Source organism: Sardina pilchardus, chromosome 13 (assembly GCF_963854185.1).
Source record: "Sardina pilchardus chromosome 13, fSarPil1.1, whole genome shotgun sequence".
NCBI lineage: Eukaryota > Metazoa > Chordata > Actinopteri > Clupeiformes > Clupeidae > Sardina > Sardina pilchardus.
This window is the reverse complement of record NC_085006.1, coordinates 9,829,985-9,853,093: the sequence shown is the minus strand read 5'-3', so window position 1 is coordinate 9,853,093 and position 23,109 is coordinate 9,829,985. Positions and strand designations below refer to the sequence as shown.

At 41.9% G+C, this 23,109-nt stretch overlaps 1 protein-coding gene across 3 annotated transcripts in view; it reads right to left on the bottom strand.

Annotated features, from left to right (window-relative positions):
* Positions 1–12,988: 12,988 nt before the first annotated feature.
* LOC134099652 (ZP domain-containing protein-like) overlaps positions 12,989–23,109 on the bottom strand; it is a 126,109-nt gene continuing 115,988 nt past the window's right edge. For all 3 annotated transcript variants that reach the window (XM_062552600.1, XM_062552599.1, XM_062552601.1), the window contains one exon: positions 12,989–14,510. In XM_062552600.1, the coding sequence (XP_062408584.1) occupies positions 14,371–14,510 (140 nt within the window). In that variant the 3' untranslated portion in view covers positions 12,989–14,370. The remainder of the gene's footprint in view (positions 14,511–23,109) is intronic.

Below are 23,109 nucleotides of genomic sequence, written 5' to 3'. Positions count from 1 at the left end.
TATCTCTCCCTCGACAGACTTGCTTGCATTGCCTAAAGTCCCCTCTCCGGGATATTTCTGGCATCGGTTGCTTCCCCGTAATTATATCCTCACAGGCAGCATTTCTCAGTGTGTCTCACAGCCACCTTGATTCCCCTTCCCTTGCCTACATGCTTGCCACAAATAAAAGCAGATTCCCACACTGCCTTTGCTCACCCTCCCGTTAGCAGTCCGCACCTCATTTGGTTAACATTACCACATGTGTTTGTCAGTAATGATGCCTGGGGAAAAACAAGAGCTAGCCAACCAGAGCTAGCCTGAGGGTTATTAATCACTATGAACCATGTAGTATGGCCGGTCAAAACAGCTGCAAAATGAACAATGCATCACACAACACAAAGAAGAAGCATGCCAACTCAGTTCATGTGAATGGCACTGAACTGGAGGCATATCAGTTGATATCTTCAAATCCCAGATAAGACATATTAGATGACCCAATGCTATACTAGCTGTGGGTATTATTTTCCTTTCTGTATGTCCTGTATGTTTCCTGCTGCATGTCTGTTGACAAACCTTCCCTGTGCTGAGTCTACTCTCTACTGTCTGTAAAGACACAGTAATAAACCTTGCGTAAACCTTCTGTATATAATACACATATACAGCATGGGGGAATGAGTGAGAAATGTTTAGAAGCAGCACCTTTGAGGGAGGACGAGGAGGAGAGGAAAAAAATATCATAAAAACATGAGATTAGTCAATTCTGCAAAGGCAAGGCCCCAAACTGTCTCTTGAGTCAGAGGAGATAGCCGCAGCGAACCTCATCACCGACATTGGTGGCCCTGGCCACCAGACAAGAGGAGCTTGGATGTGGGCACAGCCAGCGTAGTGATTTTTCGGTGGGCACATGAATTTTTAATTTGAGTCCAATAAGCTGACATCGGACGAGCAAATGTCAGATGAATTCTCACACGCGCGCTGTGATGGCGCTGAAGGCAGCAACTGGAACACAGACATCAAGATGTCAAACTCATGCAAATCTCTGAAGAAAGATGAACGCTTGGGAGAGGACGAGACCAAAAAAAAAAAGGGGGGGGGGGGGGGGGGGGGACACAAGTTCTCTTGTGAGTGTGCTCTCTAACCAGGCTCTGGTCTCTCCCAGTCATTTTTTCTCAACAGCATATATTAAGCTTCCTCCATGACAAAGAAATGTATATATTTATCATTATGAACTTCATTTGTGTGCGTCAAAGTTATAATCCACACTTTCATATGTGTGTTCAAAGTTGCTATTCACAGTTTCACATGGGAGCCTCACAGGAACGCTATGCACCTGCAGATAAGAAACGAGAGGAGGATTTTAGGGAGGTTTCGACCAAGGTCATGCTGACTTGTTTTGCTCTCTGCTTTTCTTTAATAAAAGAGCCTCTTTGCGTCCAAGAGCTCAGAGACTGTTTCGGAGAGGTAAAGCACCTCCTCTCTATGTCTCTCCTCTTGGCGCCAGAGTATACTGAAAATTATACTACTTGTCTGTGGTTCTTGTGTCATAATATTGGGAAGATTTTCCTAACACTCCATCAGAACCTTCTCCTCCATCTGGAAAGCACTGACATGCCCTCTTGTCTTGACAGAAATAACCCACAAAAACCCTTCAAACACACAGGCCTGGTTGGGATGAGGGTCATGTGACAGCGGAGCTGAAAGGCAAGTTAAGTTAAGAAAGAGAGAACATGTGGTGAGGTGGTGGTGGTTGGGGGTGGGGGGGGGTGTGTAGTGTATAGTGTAGTAGGACCATCACTGACTACAAAGGAAAAAGCCACAGAGCAGATGCGACCTCTGTTTGTCTTGCAGAGGAACTGAACTCTTTCTATGCCAGGTTTGAGACACCCACCAGGTCAGAGGTACTGTTAGAGCAAGACTGCTGCCCTTTTCAGGTATCTGTGACAGATGTGTATAAATCTTTCAGAAGAGTGAATGCACATAAAGCTCCAGGACCAGACAACATCCCAGGGCGTGTTCTTAAGGCCTGCGCTTCTGAACTGGCAGAGGTATTCACCGACATCTTCAACCTCTCACTGCTACAGTCTGTAGTTCCCACATGCTTTAAGAGGGCCACCATCATCCCAGTCCCTAAGAAATCATCAGTGAGCTGTTTAAATGACTACCGCCCTGTCGCTCTGACCTCTGTTGTGATGAAGTGCTTTGAGAGGTTAGTTAAAGAGGAACTATGCAGGATTGGCGATTTCATCTCTGTTTTCGGTTTCGTTTGTCGTTTTCGCTCGTTTTATGCTTGCATTTTCTCTGCAGAGCTTCCCCGACAGCTTTAGCGTGTATATTTATACATGTATAGGCTAAATTTAAATATATAAATTGCAAGCGTGGTTCTTCGTCTCAGACTTCCAGATGTAAACAAGGAGCGATCGTCTCCTGCAGAAAGTTGCATAGGGTCTCTTTAAAGACCACATCACATCCTGTCTATCTACTGCATTAGATCCACTTCAGTTTGCCTATAGGTCTAACAGGTCTACAGATGATGCTGTAGCTTTGGCCTTGAATACTGCTCTGTCTCACTTGGATCAGAACAACATGTATGTACGGATGCTCTTTATCGACTTCAGCTCCGCCTTAATACCATCTAATAGAATAACATTTGGTTTTGATATGTCAAAGCAACCAGGCTGTTACTGGTTAACATTTCTGAATATGAAATCGATTTTAGATTGGTTGCATGTGATAAAAGCTATGCCATTTCCTGTCCAGACAGCATTCATATTCAGAAATACTGTACACCGGCAACAAAGACACACACACACACACACACACACACACACACAAACAACTCTTTCATCTGCCTCTTGTCCACAAACTGCATGTTGCTGAGTTGACCAGCAACGAAGACTTTCACATACAGTAAACACACACACACACACACGCACACACACACACACACACACACACACACACACACACACACACACACACACACACACACACACACACACACACACACACACACACACACACACACACACACACACACACACACACACACACACACACACACACACACACACACACACACACCACCCCCTCAAACACAAATATCTGTGTGTTACGTCTGCCTCTTGTCCACAAACTGCATGTTGCACAGTTCACCCACATCTACCCACAATTATTTGATTTATAAATAACCCCAGCATTAAAAAACTGCAATGTGTCAAATCTTAATATATGTATACTGTATGGGCAATTCCACGCAAAACTGTCAAGTCCATAACCCCACACAGCATCAAACTATGATGTGGATGATGATTTCTGAAAAGTTTACCATTTCGCTCTTCTTGTTTGTACAATATATTCGATGACATTGTTAACATAATCGTTTGCATTATATAAATGTAACCCCCTTTTCCACTCTTATGTCTCAACATATACTGGAGTCACATTCATAAACATAAACAGGATCCTAGGTTCTCAATTTGCTGGACTCAGTGTCTACCATAAAGTTAAAGAATAGTAATAACAGAAGAAAAGGTATGAAGATGTTAATAGCGTGATTAACTAGTGTGGTGCCTCCACTGAAGAATTTCTATACCACTGCCCTGATGGAAATATGTAAATCCTCAGAAATGTCAAGTGACTACAGTTACTTCTACCTGCTTTGATATAGCTTATCCTAAATGAAATACTATGCAACCATCACAAAACATTTATTGTATCCTTTGTTTTTAACTCTTATAATTCAGTTCAGTATGACGTAATAAAATGAAAGTACAAAAATAGTTTTTAAACCCCTTTTTAAAAGTTCACTATCACTTTCAATGAAATCTAAATGAATGATTACGTAGTTCTAAATAGTAACTGTGTGGTAATAATTCACCTATACCACCCTTAGCCTAAATTAATTCAATGTTTACTATTCTGCCCTGGCAACAAGGCGTAGGCAGATAGCTAACTTCTTGAATATTGAATGAAGCTTCAGGATGTAGAACTGCTATTCCAGACAGTCGTTTATTAATTCCGCGTGCCGCGCAATGGTCCAGGCCTTGTTCATTTCATTAAAAAAAATTTGCCATAATAATTCTATTCAATTATATCAATTAAAGTTTTCTTTTCAGCACAAACAACCATAGGCTACAGTTTACTTTACTTCAGGGCGTAATGTTAACAACTTTGTTAACATTAAGTTCATTTGTCTGTTGTTCTGTATTGACAGCAGACGGCAGAATGCAGGTACACGCAATGGATATGTTTTTAAAGAGAGTGCATTCGCTTCCACATAAACCTCGGAATGTGCCGCACCAGAACAAAGAAACTGAATGCTGAACCTATGCTTTCTTTCGTGCGTGTGGCTCGTTTTTCAGATTTGCTTGCTAAATTCAAAAAGCCACACAATTTAACAGAGTTGCTCATTTTAGCCTGCAAATGGTTAAAGTGATTCTAGGGCCAGATGCTGCATAAGAAATGGAAAAACTCCACTGCAGTTGAGTCCACTGCCTTGCCAGCTGATCGCTAACGTGAGATACATGGATGATGAGATTTCAGATAATTTTATTTGGCAAAGAACTGGACAATGCTACCGGAGATGAGATGTTCAGGGTAACAGAATTGTTGCCTGCTTTACAAACCATGAGCGTACAGGGGAGCTACATCAGGTGCAAGTGTTGAATTAGCTTCCACTATTAAAGTAGCTACAACATGTGGGATAGAGACGGAAAATAGACCAGTCTTCTAAAATGAATTGTACGCGTCGCGAACGGAACGCTTCAGTTACGTGTTCGGTATAGCTTTCCAGTTAAGTTAGCAGGGATATGCGTAGTTTGCACTGACGGGGCAGCATCGATGACAGGTCAAGTCAAAGGCTTCATAACCAGGGCTGCCAAGTCTCACGCTTTGAACGCAATTTGACCCATTCTCACACCACACGCCATACTTGACATTTCTCACGCAAAATATTTCCCCATTCAGTGCACTATATATATATATATTTTTTTTTTTCATGATGATAAACTTTGGTCATTGCCTTGCCGTAGTTCGAGCTCTGATTGACTGACAGCAATAACCAATCCATCAGTCCTTTGTGGCTAAATCTCACCAACCACGGAAGGCATCACGCAATATTAACAAATCAGAAGCAACGTAAGGCGGGTCTTGGCGCCTCAAACTTATCTTTCAAACAACGTTCTACTGCTTGCTAGATTTTGTTCACTGTTGATTCGCTGTTTCTCCAAGTTAACGTTAAGGCTGCTAAGTCTATAATTGTCACTTGTTGCAGAGCTGTGTAATATTTATTTGCCTCTTTCTTGATAAGTTTACACTTGAAAAATCGACTCTAATCGGAGCTGCCAAATGTCACGCTTTGAGTGCGGTCGGCGGACGAACTCTCACCCTGCAGGCTGCAAGAGACAGTGACAAAACGACAGGCTGCCGTTCATTTTCAAAGGGAGTGAACGTTTGCCAGCGACAAGTGACGAGCTTGCCGCTGCCGTGAGCAAGGTGGGGCCAAAATAGACAGGAGGGCTATTTTATGCAAATGTTGAGCGAAGCGACAAAGCGACTACCAATCAGAGTGAAGGAAGCATGACGTTCCTTGTTTGAAAGTAAAGTTGAACATTTTATCCAAGATGGCGGTGCTAACTAATCGAAGGCAGTATTTCTGTACTAACGAGTAAGTTCAGGGTTTGTTGCCTGATATTTTGCTACTTTTAGTGAGGAATATGAACTTTAAAATCCAAAAAGCCAGGTTTTGTAATCAAAAAATATATCTGAAGGTATGTACGAGCTATCGGTCAGCCACGTAGCACGTAGCAATCGTTAGCCGTCAATCACTCGCGAATCACCTCCCCACTCAACGGCAGGTTGGTGGAGTTCTCGCTGTCTCTTGTAGTCTGTGTGACTGTAGGGTCACGCTTGCAATTTTCGGAAACTTGGCAGCCCTGTTTATAACGAAAGCCAAGCAGAAACATCCTGCCATGGTAGCGAGTACTAGCCACGCATTGAGTGTTGTATCGGAAAACTCTTAACTGTAAAACAAAATGATGCCCCCGACCTTGTTTTGAATCAAGTCGTTAAAATAGTTCATTATAGCCTATGTTAAGTCACGTCCCCTTCAAACACAATTAGCCCATCCTCTGCAATGAAATGGGTATGAATTGTAATTCCGTAGGATTTTTTTGCTAAAATAGTTTTTTTGTTTTTTTTGTTTTATTTGCTTCATTTGGGGTCCTACTGTTGAAAAATGACGGGGTGCAAATTTTCTGACCCCGTTTTGCCCCCCCCCCCACTTTCTCACCTTGGCCCTTGACTGCACACATATACATCTACTAATAATGATCACATTTTCTCAATCTTGGTGTCAATTTAGGGGTTATTGAGGATGCTGAGTCCATTTATGACAATTTCATTGTGATCAGAAGTTGTTATGACTCATTTGTTGCAGTAATAATACTACTAAAATAGTAAGTGAGCTCATATCTTGGGAACACTTTGATGTATGTTAACGAAACTTGGTCACATGACAACTGACCCCCTCCCAAGGGTACACAACAAATTTGGTGTAATTCGGCCACTGGGGGGCGCTATAATTAGCGAACCTGCGTTTAGGGGTTACAGTATATCATGATGACTTTGGGTTAGCAAAAAAAATCCAATGGCTATCATACTCTTCATACTCATATTGATGATCATTGCACATTTTCCCCAATCATTATAAACAATTGGCCATTTTAGATTTTCCTGAAAGAGAAACTAAATCATTAGCAGTCACAACTTTGTTTGGCCCCCTCATTGCTGCTTGCCAATTTTTGTCAAAGATAACTTTCAACACAAGATATATGTTTTGTAATTCTGTCTAATGACACAAAGCTGAGAATCACACTGCTAAGATACAGACAGAAGACACAAGAAGACAAAATTGTTAAATGATGCCAGGGCAGAGTAGCCTGACAACGTCATACTCAATTCTTGTCAGAATATGAGTCTGAAACTGCTCCATTCAGCTGCGATTATGGGGCGTGATTCAACTGATACAGGGCGGGGGGGATAGCTCATTGGATAGCCCAAACCAAACAGAACAAGTTATTGGCTGTCAGTATGCGAAATCTAAGACAACGAAATATGTAGCAGGGTAGGCTATATGGAAAACATCCTCCCTCGTTTTTAAAAATAATTCCTTCAAACTGTACGCAATGAACAGCTGGGGAAGTGTGTCGTTAACCCAACGAGCAAACAGACATTTTTAAACAAACGGGAACAACATCACCCAAACATGCTGTTTTAACTTGGTGAAAGTGAAACTGAAGTTTTCCCACATATCCACGTTGGTCTAAGTGTTCAGAAATAGTTGTGTGAATCCGTGATAAAACCTCCGTTTCAATAGCTAAGATAAACGAAAGGCCAAACGGCATGAACAAATTATGCATTCATAGCCATAGCGTTTCTGTTGCAATCAAAATCAACCTAAGCCAACACGGTCTCACACCCAACTCGTCGAACGAGGACGCATGCAGCCGTGAACCTCACTGCCGTTCATCTGTCAATCATCACGTAAAGCCCGCCCTTACAATGTGATTGGTCCGAACAGCTCTGTACCTTGAATAGTAGCAGCTGAACGGAGCAGTGCCAGACCGAAGTTCCCTGCAGAAAAAGAATGTAGGCGGGGCTAAACTTCAGTCTGGCATCCAGGCTAAGGGCAGAGTGCCTATGATGTGGAAGACATCCTGCCTTGTTCCAGTCCCGAAAAAACCCTCTCCATCTGCCCTCAAAGAGACCGGTTGCCTTAATATTGTTAATGTTAATGAAAGTACTGGAGAGAATGATCTTGGCCCATCTTAGACCACAGATGACCACCTATATGGACCCATTGCAGTTTGCATACCGTCCAGAGGTGGGTGTTGAGGATGCCTTAATTCACTTGCGCCATAGAACTCACTCTCACCTGGACAATGATTGGAATAGAATAGATATTCTTTTTTGATCCCGTGAGGGAAATTAGTTTCTCTGCATTTAACCCAATTTAACCGAATTAGTGAACACACACAGCACACACACAGTGAGGTGAATCACACACTAACCCAGAGCAGTGAGCTGCCTGCCCAACCAGCGGCGCTCGGGGAGCAGTGAGGGGTTAGGTGCCTTGCTCAAGGGCACTTCAGCCGTGGTGGACTGCTCGGGGATCGAACCAGCAAACTCCTGGGCAAAAATCTACCCACCCATCCGTCAACCCCATCGGACATCGTACAACATCTTGCTTATCAAAGAGACTTTTTGTTAGCTCTCCGTCACAAAGGGACTGCGCCTCCGAGCTACCTACCAGAGGAGGTCAGGATAAGGCCAGTACTGAGAGACCTCACCGGCGAAAGAGAGGAAGACGAGGTGGGGTCAGGCAGAGGCTTAGACGCAGAGGTAGTAAGCCACCGCTTCCTTCCATCATCCTGAGCAATGTAAGGTCACTGAACAATAAAATGGACGAGCTACGTCTAAACAGTGCTTCTTGCTTCGAATACAGAGAGGCACGTATCATGGTGTTAACGGAGACGTGGCTACATAAGGATATTCCAGACACCATGCTCCAGCTGGACGGTGGGGGCATTTGTGTTTACGTAAGGGACAATTGGTGTAAACAACTCTCCATCAGAGAATCTTTTAGCGAACCTGATCTAGAAGTTCTCTGCTTATCTATGCGTCCGTTCTATTTACCAAGAGAATTTGGAAATATCGTTATTGTCGGAGCCTATGTTCCCCCCAGTGGCAACGCTGCTAGAGCTGCAAACCGCCTCGCTGAGTGTGTAGGCTACACTATCAACTTCAGCGAACTCCGGGAGCCTCGCTGTTCATTCTGAGGGACTTCAACCATTGTCGCCTCGAGCTACTCCGATTCTACCATTACGTTAAATGTGGAACACGTCAAAATAAAACACTGGACAAATGCTACGGAAACATAAAAGGCGCGTACAAAGCGAGAGTACTTTCTCCGCTTTCAAACTCAGACCACGCGACGGTACATCTATTGCCTACTGTCACGCCCGGCTTGTCCTTGCTGGGTCTGCCTCACTCTAACTGGCCTTTTGTTATGATCTTTCTGTTTCTCCTCCTACTGGTCTGCAGGGGGAGCTGTGTTGGGCTTAGTCTGACGCTTACTGGGCTGCTGATTGGAGGAAGAATAAAAGCAGTTCCTCCGCGGTGGCTCGGCCTCTCTATTGCTGCTCTGGCCTTCGGACATAGGGGGGCTGGCTGCAGCCCGTTTTCACCTCTTCCCACACCTCTGCTTTTACACTGCTTTACATTGCTGACATGCACCACACTTATGATTTGACTTAAACATGGACTGATAACTTAACCGTTAGTATTTATTTAATAAATTATTGTTGAAACGTATTATCGGTGTGGTCTCCCCAATGTCATTCCTGCCCCGAGCCAGGTGGTTGTGACACTACCTATAAATCAGCGCTTAAATCATTTAAACCTCAACAAAAAACGGTATTACAGTGGACGGAAGATAGCGTCGAGACCCTGAGAGGCTGTTTTATGTGCACAGACTGGAACATCTTCCACAGCCTGGAGCTGAATGAAGCTACTGAAACTGTTACAGACTGCATAAAATTCTGCGTGGACTGCATAATCCCTAAGAAAGAGGTTCTTCACTTTCCCAATAACAAGCCTCATATTACCAAGGACGTTAAAAGCCTGTATAAATAAAAAGAAGCTACAGTAGCATTCAAGAACAAGGACAGGGCGGGTGTGGCAACAGCTAAAACTCAACCAGAGAAAACCACAGGCAGACCATCAAGCAGAGTTTCAGCCATATGAATAACAAGACTATGGGACTCCATGAAAGGGATTACAAACATGAACACGAGGAAAAAACAGTTGGTCACAATGAACGATGGGGAAAGGGCAAATGATTTTAATGACTTTTTCTTAAGATTTAATACACAAAATTATTTTGCCAGGGCAACTTTGTCAATGATAACCTAGGAAGGCTAACACTGAATGAATCCGTAGCTTGCATGAAAATCGAACCCATACAGGTACAATCCATTTTTAGTAAAGTCTGCAATAAGAAATCAGTAGGCCCAGATGGCCTGCCGGCATTTCTGTTAAAAAAAAATGTGCGGTTGAGTTAACAGAGGCCTGGTGCCCTATCTTCCAGATGTCTCTTGAAAGTAACACAGTACCAACTCTATGGAAAAAAATCCATTATCATCCCTGTACCCAAGCTTACACATCCAGTAACAAACAAAGATTTTAGACCTATAGCATTAACCTGTGTAGTCATGAAATGTTTTGAGAGAATTATAGTAAGCAGACTTAAAACTGAGATATCTTCATGTATTGACCCCCTCCAGGTTGCGTACAGGGAGAGGCGCAGCACAGAGGATGCGGTTATCTGTGTGTTTCATCTAACTAACAAGCACTTAGAAAACCCAAAGGCGTACGCACAGATTTTATGTGCTGATTTCAGTTCGGTCTTTGACACTGTTTGCCCTACTTTACTTGTCCAGAAACTCACTAACATGTAAGTCAGTCCATCACTTATAAATTGGTTCTACTCTCTCCTTACAAATAGAGTGCAACAGGTTAAGGTCAACAATGCATTCTCTTATGCTACTGTAGATCTACTGGAGTACCACAGGGTGCTGTGAGCTCGCGTATTTTGTTTACCCTATATACCAACAAGTGCAACAGTCAAAAAATCACATTATCACATTTTCCGACGATACAGATATAGTTAGCTTACTGGAGGTTGGCGCCCTTCAATTTACTTAAATGAAATAGAGTCTTTCAAAATCTGGTGTGAGACACATCATCTCACCTTAAATGTAAACAAAACTAAAGAGATGATACTGGACCCGAGAGCGATATGTACTCGTGAACCATTACATCTTGACAATAGCGAAATTGAACAGGTGTCCTTCTATAAGTACCTGGGTATCTACATTGATAATCTGTTCAAAATGGAATGTGCATGTTGATTATCTATGCTCAAAATTAGGTCAAAGACTGCACTTCCTGAGGAGACTCAGGATCTTTGGTGTAAACAAAAAGATCATGGAGCTATTCTACAATGCAGTGCTGGAAAGTTTGATTAGATATGGGATGGCAGCCTGGTATGGCTCTCTCACTGTCCAGAGCAAAACAAAATTAGAGAAAGTAGTCAAGACCTCAATGAAAGTGGTAGGTAAACATCACTATCCCTCCCTTCAATTCATATTAGAAAAAGTAGTAGTAAACCGGGCACACAACATTCTTGATGATCCTTCCCATATCCTCTACTCTGAATATGAATTACTACCATCTGGGAGACGTTTTAGAGTCAGTGGATTCAAAAGCAACAGTTACAAGCTCTCTTTTATCCCAACCTCAATAAAACTATTAAATTAATTCATGAAACAAGAACAAAAACAAACGAACAAAAACAAACATACTTGCATAGTTCATTTGTTTAGGTTTACAGTCCACTGTGGTCGATGGATTGGGGGAAGGTATAAGAACTGTGTTCCTTGTACTGCTAACATAGCAATGGCTACTGCTGCTGATAATGTATTCTGTAAATGTCATGTATCTAAAATATTATATTCCTGAGTATAGGGGGGTTCTATGAGTTTTGGGAATGTGCAATACCAAGGGAAATGTGCAATATCAGTACAGGGAGATGTGCAATATTAAGATTAAGGTAGAAGAATGGGCTGTGCAATATAATGGAGCAAAGTGAAATTATGACAAGTGATGGTTTTTACTGTTAATTTATTCAGGCTTTGTATGCATATTTATGTACAGGGAGTTCTATGAATTTCAAAAGGAAATTGTGCAATGCCAAGGGAAATGTGCAATACCAATACAATATGTTGTTGAGAATGTGCAATGTCTAGGAAAATATGCAATATCAATCAATACAGGGAGATGTGCAATATAAATACTATGTGTTTTTTGAGAATGTGCAATACCAAGGGATATGTGCAATATCAATACCAGGGCAAAAAGAGGAACTGTGCAATATAATGGAGAAAAGTGCAACTATAACAAGTGATGGTTTTCACAATGAAAAGAGAAGTTTTAGATGCTGATAATTATTCTTGTATCTTTGAGGTTTTAGCATAGCCTAGGGGTAGGCCCATCTATGAACTTTTTGGGAAATGTGCAATATCATTGGCTAGGAGTGTTTCTCTAAGTTGGAGTTATTACTTTGTCCGGCGTGCCCACTATTCCATTCTGTTGTCTTCTGTTGTCTATGTGGTATGCGTGAATTGGTGTTTTGTTTTTATGACAAGCAGTTGTATGCAGCACTGAAATGCCCAAGACAAATTTCCCTTCTGGGACAATAAAGTTAATCTTATCTTATCTTATCTATAAGCAGACTCATCACCATCCTGGACCAAACCGAAGACGGTGGTGTCATACGCAAACTTTTACAGATCCTATCTACAATGTGACCAGTTCAAGTACTGCAAATAATGCTTTGTAAATTACATTTTTTTTTTACAGCAGAAGCATTGAATGTATTGATGGTTCAGTCTTATTTGTAATCTGCCAATTTCTCCACCAGCAGTCATCATTTAAGGAGTAATTTTTCAAAATTACTAAGCAGAAAGTGTCAGTATCAAACAGTATTTTTTTAATTATCATTATTGTCAGGGCCAAGTGTTTGTTGAAGTATGTCTGATTAACCCTAGCCTGGGTGTTGCGCGGTGATTTCAATCCCGCTGCTAAGCCAGTCTGGAAACTAACGCCCAAATGTTCGCCTGATGTTGGCGAACTAATCACAGAACATCCGAGAAGTTTCCGTTGCCTTCTTGCGTCTACATTCGACGCCAAAGGATTTACACTGATGTCAATGGCAGCCCTTAGCGTTGCATACGAACGAGTTGGGTGAGCTATGCGCATTTGATAAACATCCGTGGCGCCCAATGAACGGATCTGGGCATTTTTAGATTAACCCAGTAAATTAACCCAATATGAACTCCCAAAAATAACTTCCACAACTGATAAATTACATTATTTATTTCAGCACGGAAGGAAAAAGACATCATTTACATTAAATTGATAAAGAGAAAGACAAAGCAAATAGCATAGTAGCATAATGAAATACACTACAGACTGAAGCAGTATCATGCAACATGTTTTAAATGAATCTGTATGAAACACTTACATTCACAAAGAGGAGAAACAATTTAATTTGATCTACAATGACACGTTACATTTAGTTTGCATGCAATGATGGTTTTGGTTGTTGGTGGTTATTGCATCCCTTACCATGCACAATTATTCCCTCACAATTGAGCACTCCTGTAACCACATGTTATTTTCAAAACATCAAGTCATGAAAAGCCACTAAAAGCGGTTTAGGATTGTTTGTGAATAGGTCTTAGTGAGTTAGGAGTCTTCTCGACTTCTTTTAAGCTGTCCTAGACTTACAGTAATTTCCCGCATATAAGCCACATTTTGTATTAGCCACAGGACAGTGTTTTATGCAAGTTAAAAGAAACAAAACCATATTAACATCATATGAACTGCCCCCCTGTATTAACCTCATAGATGAAGACATTTTGCAAAATCAATGCAAATCAATGATCAATGTATAAGCCACGGCTAATAGTCGGGAAATTACGGTAGGTGCTACTTTTAGGGTTAAAAATGCTTCATGAATTACTCTTAGTCAAAAAAAGTTAGATCAATTAATACATTATTTATTTCAGCAAGGAAGGAAAATGACAGTACATATTTTTTTCAGAGCAACCCCATACAGTATAATGAATCATTCTGAGATGAAGGACTAACCACCTAAAATGTAATTTAATGGATCTCACATCATAAAAAGTGACTCTACCACCATAATAGCATAACCCCAGATTAAGAGAAACAGTACTAGTGCTCTCCTAATCCCACCCAAGTACATTCAATGTATCACATCCCTTTATTTCCCTGAGCAAATAGACCTCTGAAGTTCGCCTACGCACAGGATCCAAAGCTGCCATCTTTGCCCATATAAGGAGTTCCGGGTGTTAATTGAAGCGAACTGCCTATGGCAAGTTGCATTGTAAATTAGCTCTGGGGTAGCAAAGATCTAAGTGTGCCATCTTCCCCTACCAAAGATCACAGTATCCACTTGAAGGCAGAGGACAAAACTTTGTAGCACAAAACGTCTGCATTTTCAATTACTTCGTCCCCGTGAGACTTTAACAGGTGCGAAAATTCAAAATACCCATGTTATTTTCCCATAGAAAGAGACCGGATCTCCTTATTTGGGCAAAGATGGTGGCTTTTTTGTAGGCGAACTTCAGAGGTCTATTTCAAAAACAAAATCGCGAGTAATATGGTCCAATATGAAAAGCAGTCACTTGATTTCTCTGATACATGAAGCAATACAGGGATCGATAACAGGAGTAATCCACTGTTTCATTCAGAGGATGGCAGTATCTCATATTTGACCTTTAACCTTTGAGTCTTGTAAACCAGCATTCCACATACCATAGCAACAACTGCCAGGAGACTCCCAAGAACAAGAACAAGGTTTAGGTTTAGGGTTGGTTGGGCAGCTGCAAAACAGAAAAGGTAAAGGTAAGGCAAAGAACAGTTTTGGTTATTGTCCTAAATGCTGCTTGAGTTGCATTGAAACTAATAGGTGTTGCTTTAAAGGTGCTATGTTTGTTTGTTAGAGCATGAAATTAGAGTTCTGCAAAACGTTAAGCTTTATGCATAGGATTAACGTGTTGTGGAAAGTCATCTGTGGACGATGTGATGGTTTGCAATAAACAATTACATGACAGCATGACAACATTTCCAATCAATTGTAGCATTTCCTTGACAATTCTGGACAATTTACACAGAGCTATAACGTACCCTGCAGTCAGATGTTATTACTTGGTTTATTATAGTCCAAAATCCCCTAAAGACCATCCTGGCACGACATACATTATTTGTGGCCCAACTAGATTGTTTTTGAATCAGTAGATGTTCCTCTCACTGTTAAGACCCTGGGTCTTAGGACTGTTGAGACTGACACTTGCTGGGGCTCCGCCCCTTCATTCTACGTGTTCCCTATTTCTATGTCCTGCAGGGTGCTGAGTGCATGGGTGTCGCCTAGGACTTAATGGGCTGGACTATAAGGCCGGGGTTTCCATGTCCGCTCTGTCTCTCTCTGCTTGCTGCTTGCTGCCGCTCTCTGCTTTGGCGCATTTGGTGGCGTGATCCGTTGGGGAGAACATGGAGAGAGCCTCTCCGACTGCGTAGCCCTTTGCGGGGAACTCTGTCCGTCTTTGCTGCGTTTAGCTTTTGTTTAGTTATATTTATTGTTACCCCTAGACAACATATCGCATTACACTTTTGCTTAAATATCATATACTGACTTTTCTTATGTTAATAAATATCATTTATACATTGAACACTACGGTGTGGTCTCCCCATTTATGTCGGGTCTGCTGTGAGCCAAACGGTCCTTGACACCAGCAACAGTAAAACCATTGACCAAAGGCACTGCGCAGGTGAGATAATGCCTCTTAAAAATGACCAAAATTTAGAGGGATGAAAATTCTGCTTTCAGTGGTTCAGATAACCCCCTGGTGCACCTTTTGGTCTGTAAAACTAGGGAACCTAGGCTTTATGGAAATATGAAGCTTATGTTCATATCTTTATCAGGATAATCAGGGTAGCTATTAGCCTGGCAAGCCAAACTATACAGAAATGTATAGTCTGGAGTCGGACCATTCACAGAGCTGAGGCCTGTGGGTGGGATGAACCGGTGTCTTTCAAACTACTCTGCCCGTAATAAACCAGCACTTGTGACCAATCGTAGCCGGTCAAAACGGCAAATACATCCTTCTTTAAAACGAATGACTTGAATGCTTCTTTCTGCTCAACCTTCAAAGAAAAGCCCAAGACTAGCTCTACCAAAGCCAATTCAAACGAGCGTGCTTCGTTAGCCTCATCCATCTTTCATTGTTCTCTATGGTTGTTGCAACAAGGTCTCACACCCAACTCGTCGAACCTGGTTTTCTGATGCAATGACTCTTCATTTAAAAAATGAGTAAAAATAAAAATCCAACTTTTAAGGACACCAATTTTCTTTGAGGATGAAGAATGTATCATAAATAAATAAATGTTCTTCCTTAAAATACAGGGAGCATAAGTATTTAACCCCTATGTTAAATTCCCATAGAAGCAGGAAGATTTTTTATATGTTTTTATTTAAAGGCCAGCTATTTCATGGATCCAGGATACTATGCATCCTGATAAAGTTCCCTTGGCCTTTGGAATTAAAATAGCCCCAATCGGTATTTATTGTACACTGATATTTCATAGTCATCGGCAGCGAAGCTAATGCTTATACCATAATGGAGTCAGATGGTCGATAAACAAACTAGTTTAATTGGTCAATAAACAAACTAGTTTAACAATCTCATCAGCGCACCGGGCAAAGACAGAACACGTATATATATAAGCAGGAATATATATATTGTTGTATATTTTTCCAGCCTACAAGTCCATATGGATGACATGACGTTGACAAGAAAGGCTCCATGTATCCGTTGGCTGTTAGCCAAGTTGAATGACAAGGAAATAGGCAAGGCAAGGATAAAAGTAAAACCTATCAAATGTAGAGGTGTATCTATTAAAGGTATAATATGCCGTTTCAGGTATTTTGGTGACTGTAGAGCTTCCCCTTTTTTGAGCCTTCTGAGGGTGTTATGGGCCTAGTTCAGTGAAACACCCATGAAGGAAGGCCTGCTTGATAACACCAGTGAAATGCTCTTCAAGACTGTTCTGTTGGTGATGTCTTTTGCCCATAAAGGTAGACTGGGTAAAGCCAGCATCAAGCAGTACTGGAATAGCAGCCAGGGTGCAAGTTCATGACATGAGCCTAATTCTAATTTAGCCTATGCCAGCCATGGGCTATCCTGGTTTCGTTTAGTTTCGTTATCTTAAAATAACGTGATAATTTCATGTAATATCTAAATATCTTGTAAAAGCGTGAAAATATGATATCTTGAAAAAACATTTTCATGTTAAAACATGAAAATATCATTATCATGAAATAATGTGATAATTTCATAACATAATGGGCTCTATTCTCAGGATCAAATGTGCATTGTCGCAAGTCAAACGCCCAAGTTTCTTTGGGGGCGGTCCGAGCGCAAAAGGCTATAATGAAAGCGTGAAAAAACATTGCGCTCGGTGCACAGTCAAAAGGGGTTGTCTTAATTTAGTTAATTAGTCGTGGGTGTCTTTTGGGCGTAGCATGTAAAAAAACAATTACATTTCACACTCTCATTCCCTTTAAAAAGCCTGGCACATTGTTCCATGGCCTGTTGATATTATCATGGCGGATTTACCTGGGCGTCAGTATATGCATATCTATATACGCACAAAACGAATGAATGGGTTATATCGGCCAAAACGATTGAATGGGTTGGGAGAGTCGTCTGGCTGTGTCAGCAGACTGCAGTCGGTCTCGAGGGGTTAAATAGCGCACGTAATTGAATTTTAATCTGAAGAAGACCACACGAAAATAAAATCAAATAAAAAAAGAAGGATTTCAAGTGTGCGAACCTTTTTCCATTTTTTTATGATTTAGCCTACTCTTGTTCTGCACCTTGACCGGGGATGTGCACAAACTTTTTTACTACACTTGAATTTTAAACCAACTCTTCTCTAGCCTATATCCTATAGCCATACTTTAATAATCAGATGGTATGCTCATTTTTGTAGGCTACACCTCACCGGCAAGCACGCACGCAAATGCTGCTTTTGCACATCTACAATATTGGCCAGGCTATATAGAATAGGCTTTTAGGACTGTATTTTGCCTTCGCGCAACTTTAGTTGTGCTCAATCTAAATTATTGTCAGTAAGGATAGGTCATATTACCAAATGGCGAACCTCGAAAATTATTTAGGATATAGAGCCGTGTCCATTACGCATGCAGTTATTTTTTAGGCTATTGTTTTATTTGAGTGTTTTTGTCTACCATGGCAAACATAGTTGAAACGTTGGCTCTAAACTTATGTATTTCCAATCGGCTTTCACAAAACCGATGAGGTCCAGATCTCAGTGGCCTCATCATAGCTGCCTACAGCCATGCATAGTAAGCCTAATGATAGCCTAATAGTTATGACATTAATAGCCTATTAATGACCTCATGTCGGAATGGCACGTTGTTTGAAAAAAAAAAGTTAAATAGGCCTAGGCCTACCGCCGAGTGGGGATATGTCGGAATGAACAGCGGATACCAGCTGGGTTGTAAAACATTACTGTATTCGTTGATCTTATCGATGCAGTCCTTGCGGCCACTTCTCCCCATCGTAGGAAACTTTCTGTTTAGTGTTGACAACACAAAGGCCTTCACGTTGTGTGGCAGTGCTTGCTTGCCCTTCGATCCATCCCAGTTGGTGGTTTTGCACCTGTCCCTGAGTTATAGTCTATATGAGTAAGCGCTTATGCTCTAACCGCATAATAAAAGAAGCACCTGCAGCAGTGCTTATGGCAAGGCTATTAACACCTGTCACTGAGCTATGGACAAGCAGTTATGCTCGAAAATTATCATAATAACAGACACACCTAATTGTATGGCTCTATGTTTAAACACATCAAATTAGCAAGCATTTCCGCAGCAACGTTTGCTTTCTTTTTCTGTCGGTCCGCGGTTGCTTGGTCAATTGCGCAGCGAATTATCAGATCACCGGACCTAATTTCACTCCATGTCTCGCGGACCAGCAGCAGTCTCCACGTTTCGCGGCCCATAGTTTGAGAAACGCTGCATTAAAGTGTCATTAGGTTGTAGGCTATATGTTTAGTGATTTCTTTGTGTGTTTTTCATTGTAGTGTGTGTGCATTGAGTAGTTCCTTAAAATACAGAACAAAGAGCGTCCCGTAGGCTATCTGTTCAATACGGAAGAAGACTAACTATTACTTATATATTTCTTATAACGAAACGCGAAGAAAAAATACGAGGACTGACCATCTCGTTTCTCCGCGTTTCCCCCAATACCATGGCGACAAAGAGAAATAAATATGATTTGACATTTAAGCTGATTGCTGACAAATTTGCCACACAATTCGGGAGAAGCAGCGGACAGGAGCGCCACCACAAGCAAGCACTTCTAGCCCAAATTAACATGGCAACGTTGCCTATGACTAAAGTGTCTAAGTAGTCCTACTAATATTACATTTGATTGGTAGCATGTTTGTAGCGCGCCAGTTTACCCATCTCCTACATCAAAACAGCTTAGAATCAATCAAAGAATCAGCTGTGTCGGCGTTAGGCTGTAGGCGATTTTCTATAACCATTTTCATTAATTTCAACAATGGTTCATTGAAACGTCGTTTGAATAATTTCGCCAGTCATCACCTTCATTGTAATGATTAAATGAGATTAAGGAGTCGACTATTGACGGATATGCGGTCTTCATCATTTTGAAATGCAGGATGAAACTTTCTGCCACCTGGTGGTTGTTTGGGTACATTGCCTTAGCCTCGAAATAAATTGGCTTGACGGCCTGCGGGATCTCTTCGGGAGTCCCGCGGGAGAAGGTGCATTCTCAACCTGTAGGGTAGAGTGGGGGAAAATGCCCCCGTGAGGTAAAACGCCCCCCGCCTGTTTCTCCCATAATAATCACTAGATGCAGTCAAGTTATATTTTTACTGTTGCCCTGCATCCCATGGACTACGCGGACACACATATATCCACTGTGAAGTTTACGCTCGCGACATAGTTGAAGGAAGACTGATTTCATGGTAAAATGTCGTAATTTTCCGTGGTCAGTTAAGGAGTGTAGGCTATGTTAGTTTAGGTAAGGTGTACTTGGCTGCTGGTAAGCCTAATCTATGAATTAAATATAGTATCTTACAATTCATTTATTGCTTACAGCTTGCCTGTTGATTTGGCTATTAATGTATGAAGCAAATAGTTTTTTTAGGAGGGGGCATTTTGCCCCACTGCTGGGGTAAAACGCCCGCTTTGTATACATTTTATTTTTGTTAAAAATCTAAAGAAATATAAAGTCTAGGAAGTTTTCATAGTTGGTTTATAATTAATGTCTTTGCCACTTATAACCATGATAATAATTCAGAACACATTTAGCTTTTGTTTTCACAGTAAGGCCACATTTTCCTTAAGGGGAGCGTTTTCCCCCACTCTACCCTACCCACTGTATACTTGACGTGGTAGTCGTGACACAATTTGCAGTATTCTCCTGAACAGAGGCACGGTATCCATTGACGTTAATGGCAGTAGCAACTAGCTTCTTTGCTGATATTTCAGACTTAGCTTGCACAACTGAAGGATTAGCCTACCATCTCGTTTATGAGATGAGTTTGTGTAATCTCCCTAAACGGAAAGAGGGTTTTTTTTTTTTTTGGTCTAGCAGATATCCTTTGGTTGAAAATAAATCTCTTCCTTACCTTTTGCTGGAATGCTTATGTGCCTCGGTCCTAGTCATTTCCCCCTAATTCCTCCTGTTGCAAATCTCACTGGTAACTTCGTTAACTTATCCAACGTAGTTCACGACTGTAAACAAATCAGTCATCCAAACGGCAACTCTTGCTGCAGCCTAGCCAAGTTAGTTTCCACTTCTCAAACTTACTATTATTCAAACTTCATGACTACAGTCGTTTTAAAAATGAATGGGCTTATTTAAGATGTTGGATAGGCTATATGATAATGCCTGAATGTGGTTTATGTGGTTGATGACTGTAGAAGGACACTGGCTCCGTGAGCTTGGCTTCAATCTCTTCCTAGTTGTCGTGCGAGGTTGGCGCGCACGGCTGATATCAAATGTTCGGTGCGCGACACGTCGGCGTGCGGCTGAAATGTGGCTTGCGACACAGGAAATTACGTCATTTTGACGTCACATTGTCGCGCGACAGGTCGGGCGCGTCGAGTATACTTCTAACTTAACCCTACAGTGACTGGGCAAATGTTTAGCCTGCCGTAAAACATCCATTTCTTTTTCATAGGTAAACCCGCTTCACCTCTAGATGAAAACAATCCAGATTCGGCTACATCAAAATATTTAGGCAATATGGTTTTATTCTTCATCATATGCGCAGTCCGTTTAAACAAAGAAGTGCTTGTCCTCTGAGATTGTTCTTGACGACGGTTGTTATGGATGTGAAACCGGTCAATCTGCAGACAGCCCACGCTCCTGGCCAGGTTCGCCGGTATATCATGGGAGCTGACAAACTCTGTTGAAGCACACCGCTTTCTCCATATTCCTACTGTATGTTCAAGAGGTTGTGCCAGTTGCAGATGTTAGCATAGTAGAATGTAAGCAGAACAAATACCAAGACAGTAGAGATGCGCGGATGGACTATTATTCTATCCGCAACCGCATCATACAACTCATCATCCGTCCGCCATCCATCCGCGTATACCAGGGGTCTCAAACTCAAATGAGCTGGGGGCCACTGTAACCAACATCAACTGCTTGGGGGGCAGCATAGGTTGCCCCCCCCCCCCCAAGTCTGTGGTTTACGAAGGTGTAAATACTGTATAGCCTACCTATCTAATCAGCATATGATGTCTGGATGACAACTACCTCGAATTATGCACCTCTCAGTAAATACTGAATGTTGAACTATTTGAGCAGTTTTACTTTACTTTTTTTGTCATTTCCCCTACATATTTCCCCTAACAGCAAAACAGTAAAATGTAACAACAGTAAACTATGGCTACGCCTACTAGGCTACTAACACAACGCTTTTGTATACAATGAAGTAGCCTGGTCAAATCAGTGCCTGTCAAGTGACTTTGTAGTTTTTCAGCTGTCTGTACGGGGTCCAGGACACTATCATCTCAATTACCACTGGCACCTCCATTTATGTTGGGCAGAGGGTCGAAGCATGGTAGCCGCTTAGAAAACACTGTCGTTCACTCAAAAGACGCACCTTCACAGACGCACCCAGATCACTGTCAATTACGATCGATTATAATCTCCAAAAGGCAGACATACTTCAGAATCAGATATGTGAATAACAGACCCAAGACCTCATGAAACGTGATTTTTTGTTTCAACATTTGATGTATTTCTGCTTCAGTTTGTGCAAAACTATGGCCTGCATGCATCGCTTACGCGTCATTACGAACCGCACGTCTCCTCCGTGTAGTTTGTAATGAGGGGGCTAGTTCGTGAAAACGTTGCTTGAATCGAAACACTTGATGTCTAGCAGGTGGAGTCTAGGCTACAAATGAGACTTGTCACCGTACCTCCCGTCTGTTTTAACCCGTGTCGTTTATCGCATGAAAAAATACCCTCAAGGGGCAACTTAGGCATTATTATTTTGACAGAAAGTTGCGGGCTGGAACATGTTGCAAGTAAACAATTGCTAATTCGTGTTGCTGTCACGAGCCTGAGCTATGGTAGCGCAGCCATAGAGCCCAGCCCACGATTGTTGCAAAATATAAAATGCCCAGATGCATGCGCGGGCCGCACTAACATTAAGCTTCGACTTCAGGCCGTGGGGCCGCAAAATATCATCTCGCGGGCCGCAATTGGCCCGCGGGCCGCGAGTTTGAGACCCCTGGCGTATACGTTTTTTATGTTTTTTTCAGAACCGCACCCGCCCGCCATCCGCTATTTGTTTAAAGGTCTATGGGTGATCCAAGACGCTGATGCGACGCGAGAAAGCTCTTGTTCTAGAAAGCTGCAGCTATTTAGTCTAATTAATGGCAATTACACGTTATTCTTTATACAAAAAGAAAGAAAGTCCGAATAGAATAACAACAAGCCATTCGCATTACAGGCCAATTAACTCTATGCAGCTTGTCAGGGTGACGACTAGGACGAGCCTGTTCTGAAGACTCCCGTTAATTTTGATTGCACGAGTGCACGTCTTTTCCAGGCAGACAGTGCAATCCATATCAGCAGGCCTTACATACAAGTTATAAACTTCTACTTTCTTATTGCACACTGCAGACGAAAACATAGGCAACTTAATTTAAACTTGTTGTTACCTTTGAGTTTGTCACGCACATTCACTGGCGGCGTTGCCATCTCTGATAGTAAACAAAGCAGGCATGGGCTACCGCCGTTCATTCCGACATACCAGCACTCCGACATTGACGTCCAATTGTCGTAGTGATGGCATGTCTCATTATGGGGAAAAAGTCCCACCACTCCGACATTTTTTTTTTTCATGGTC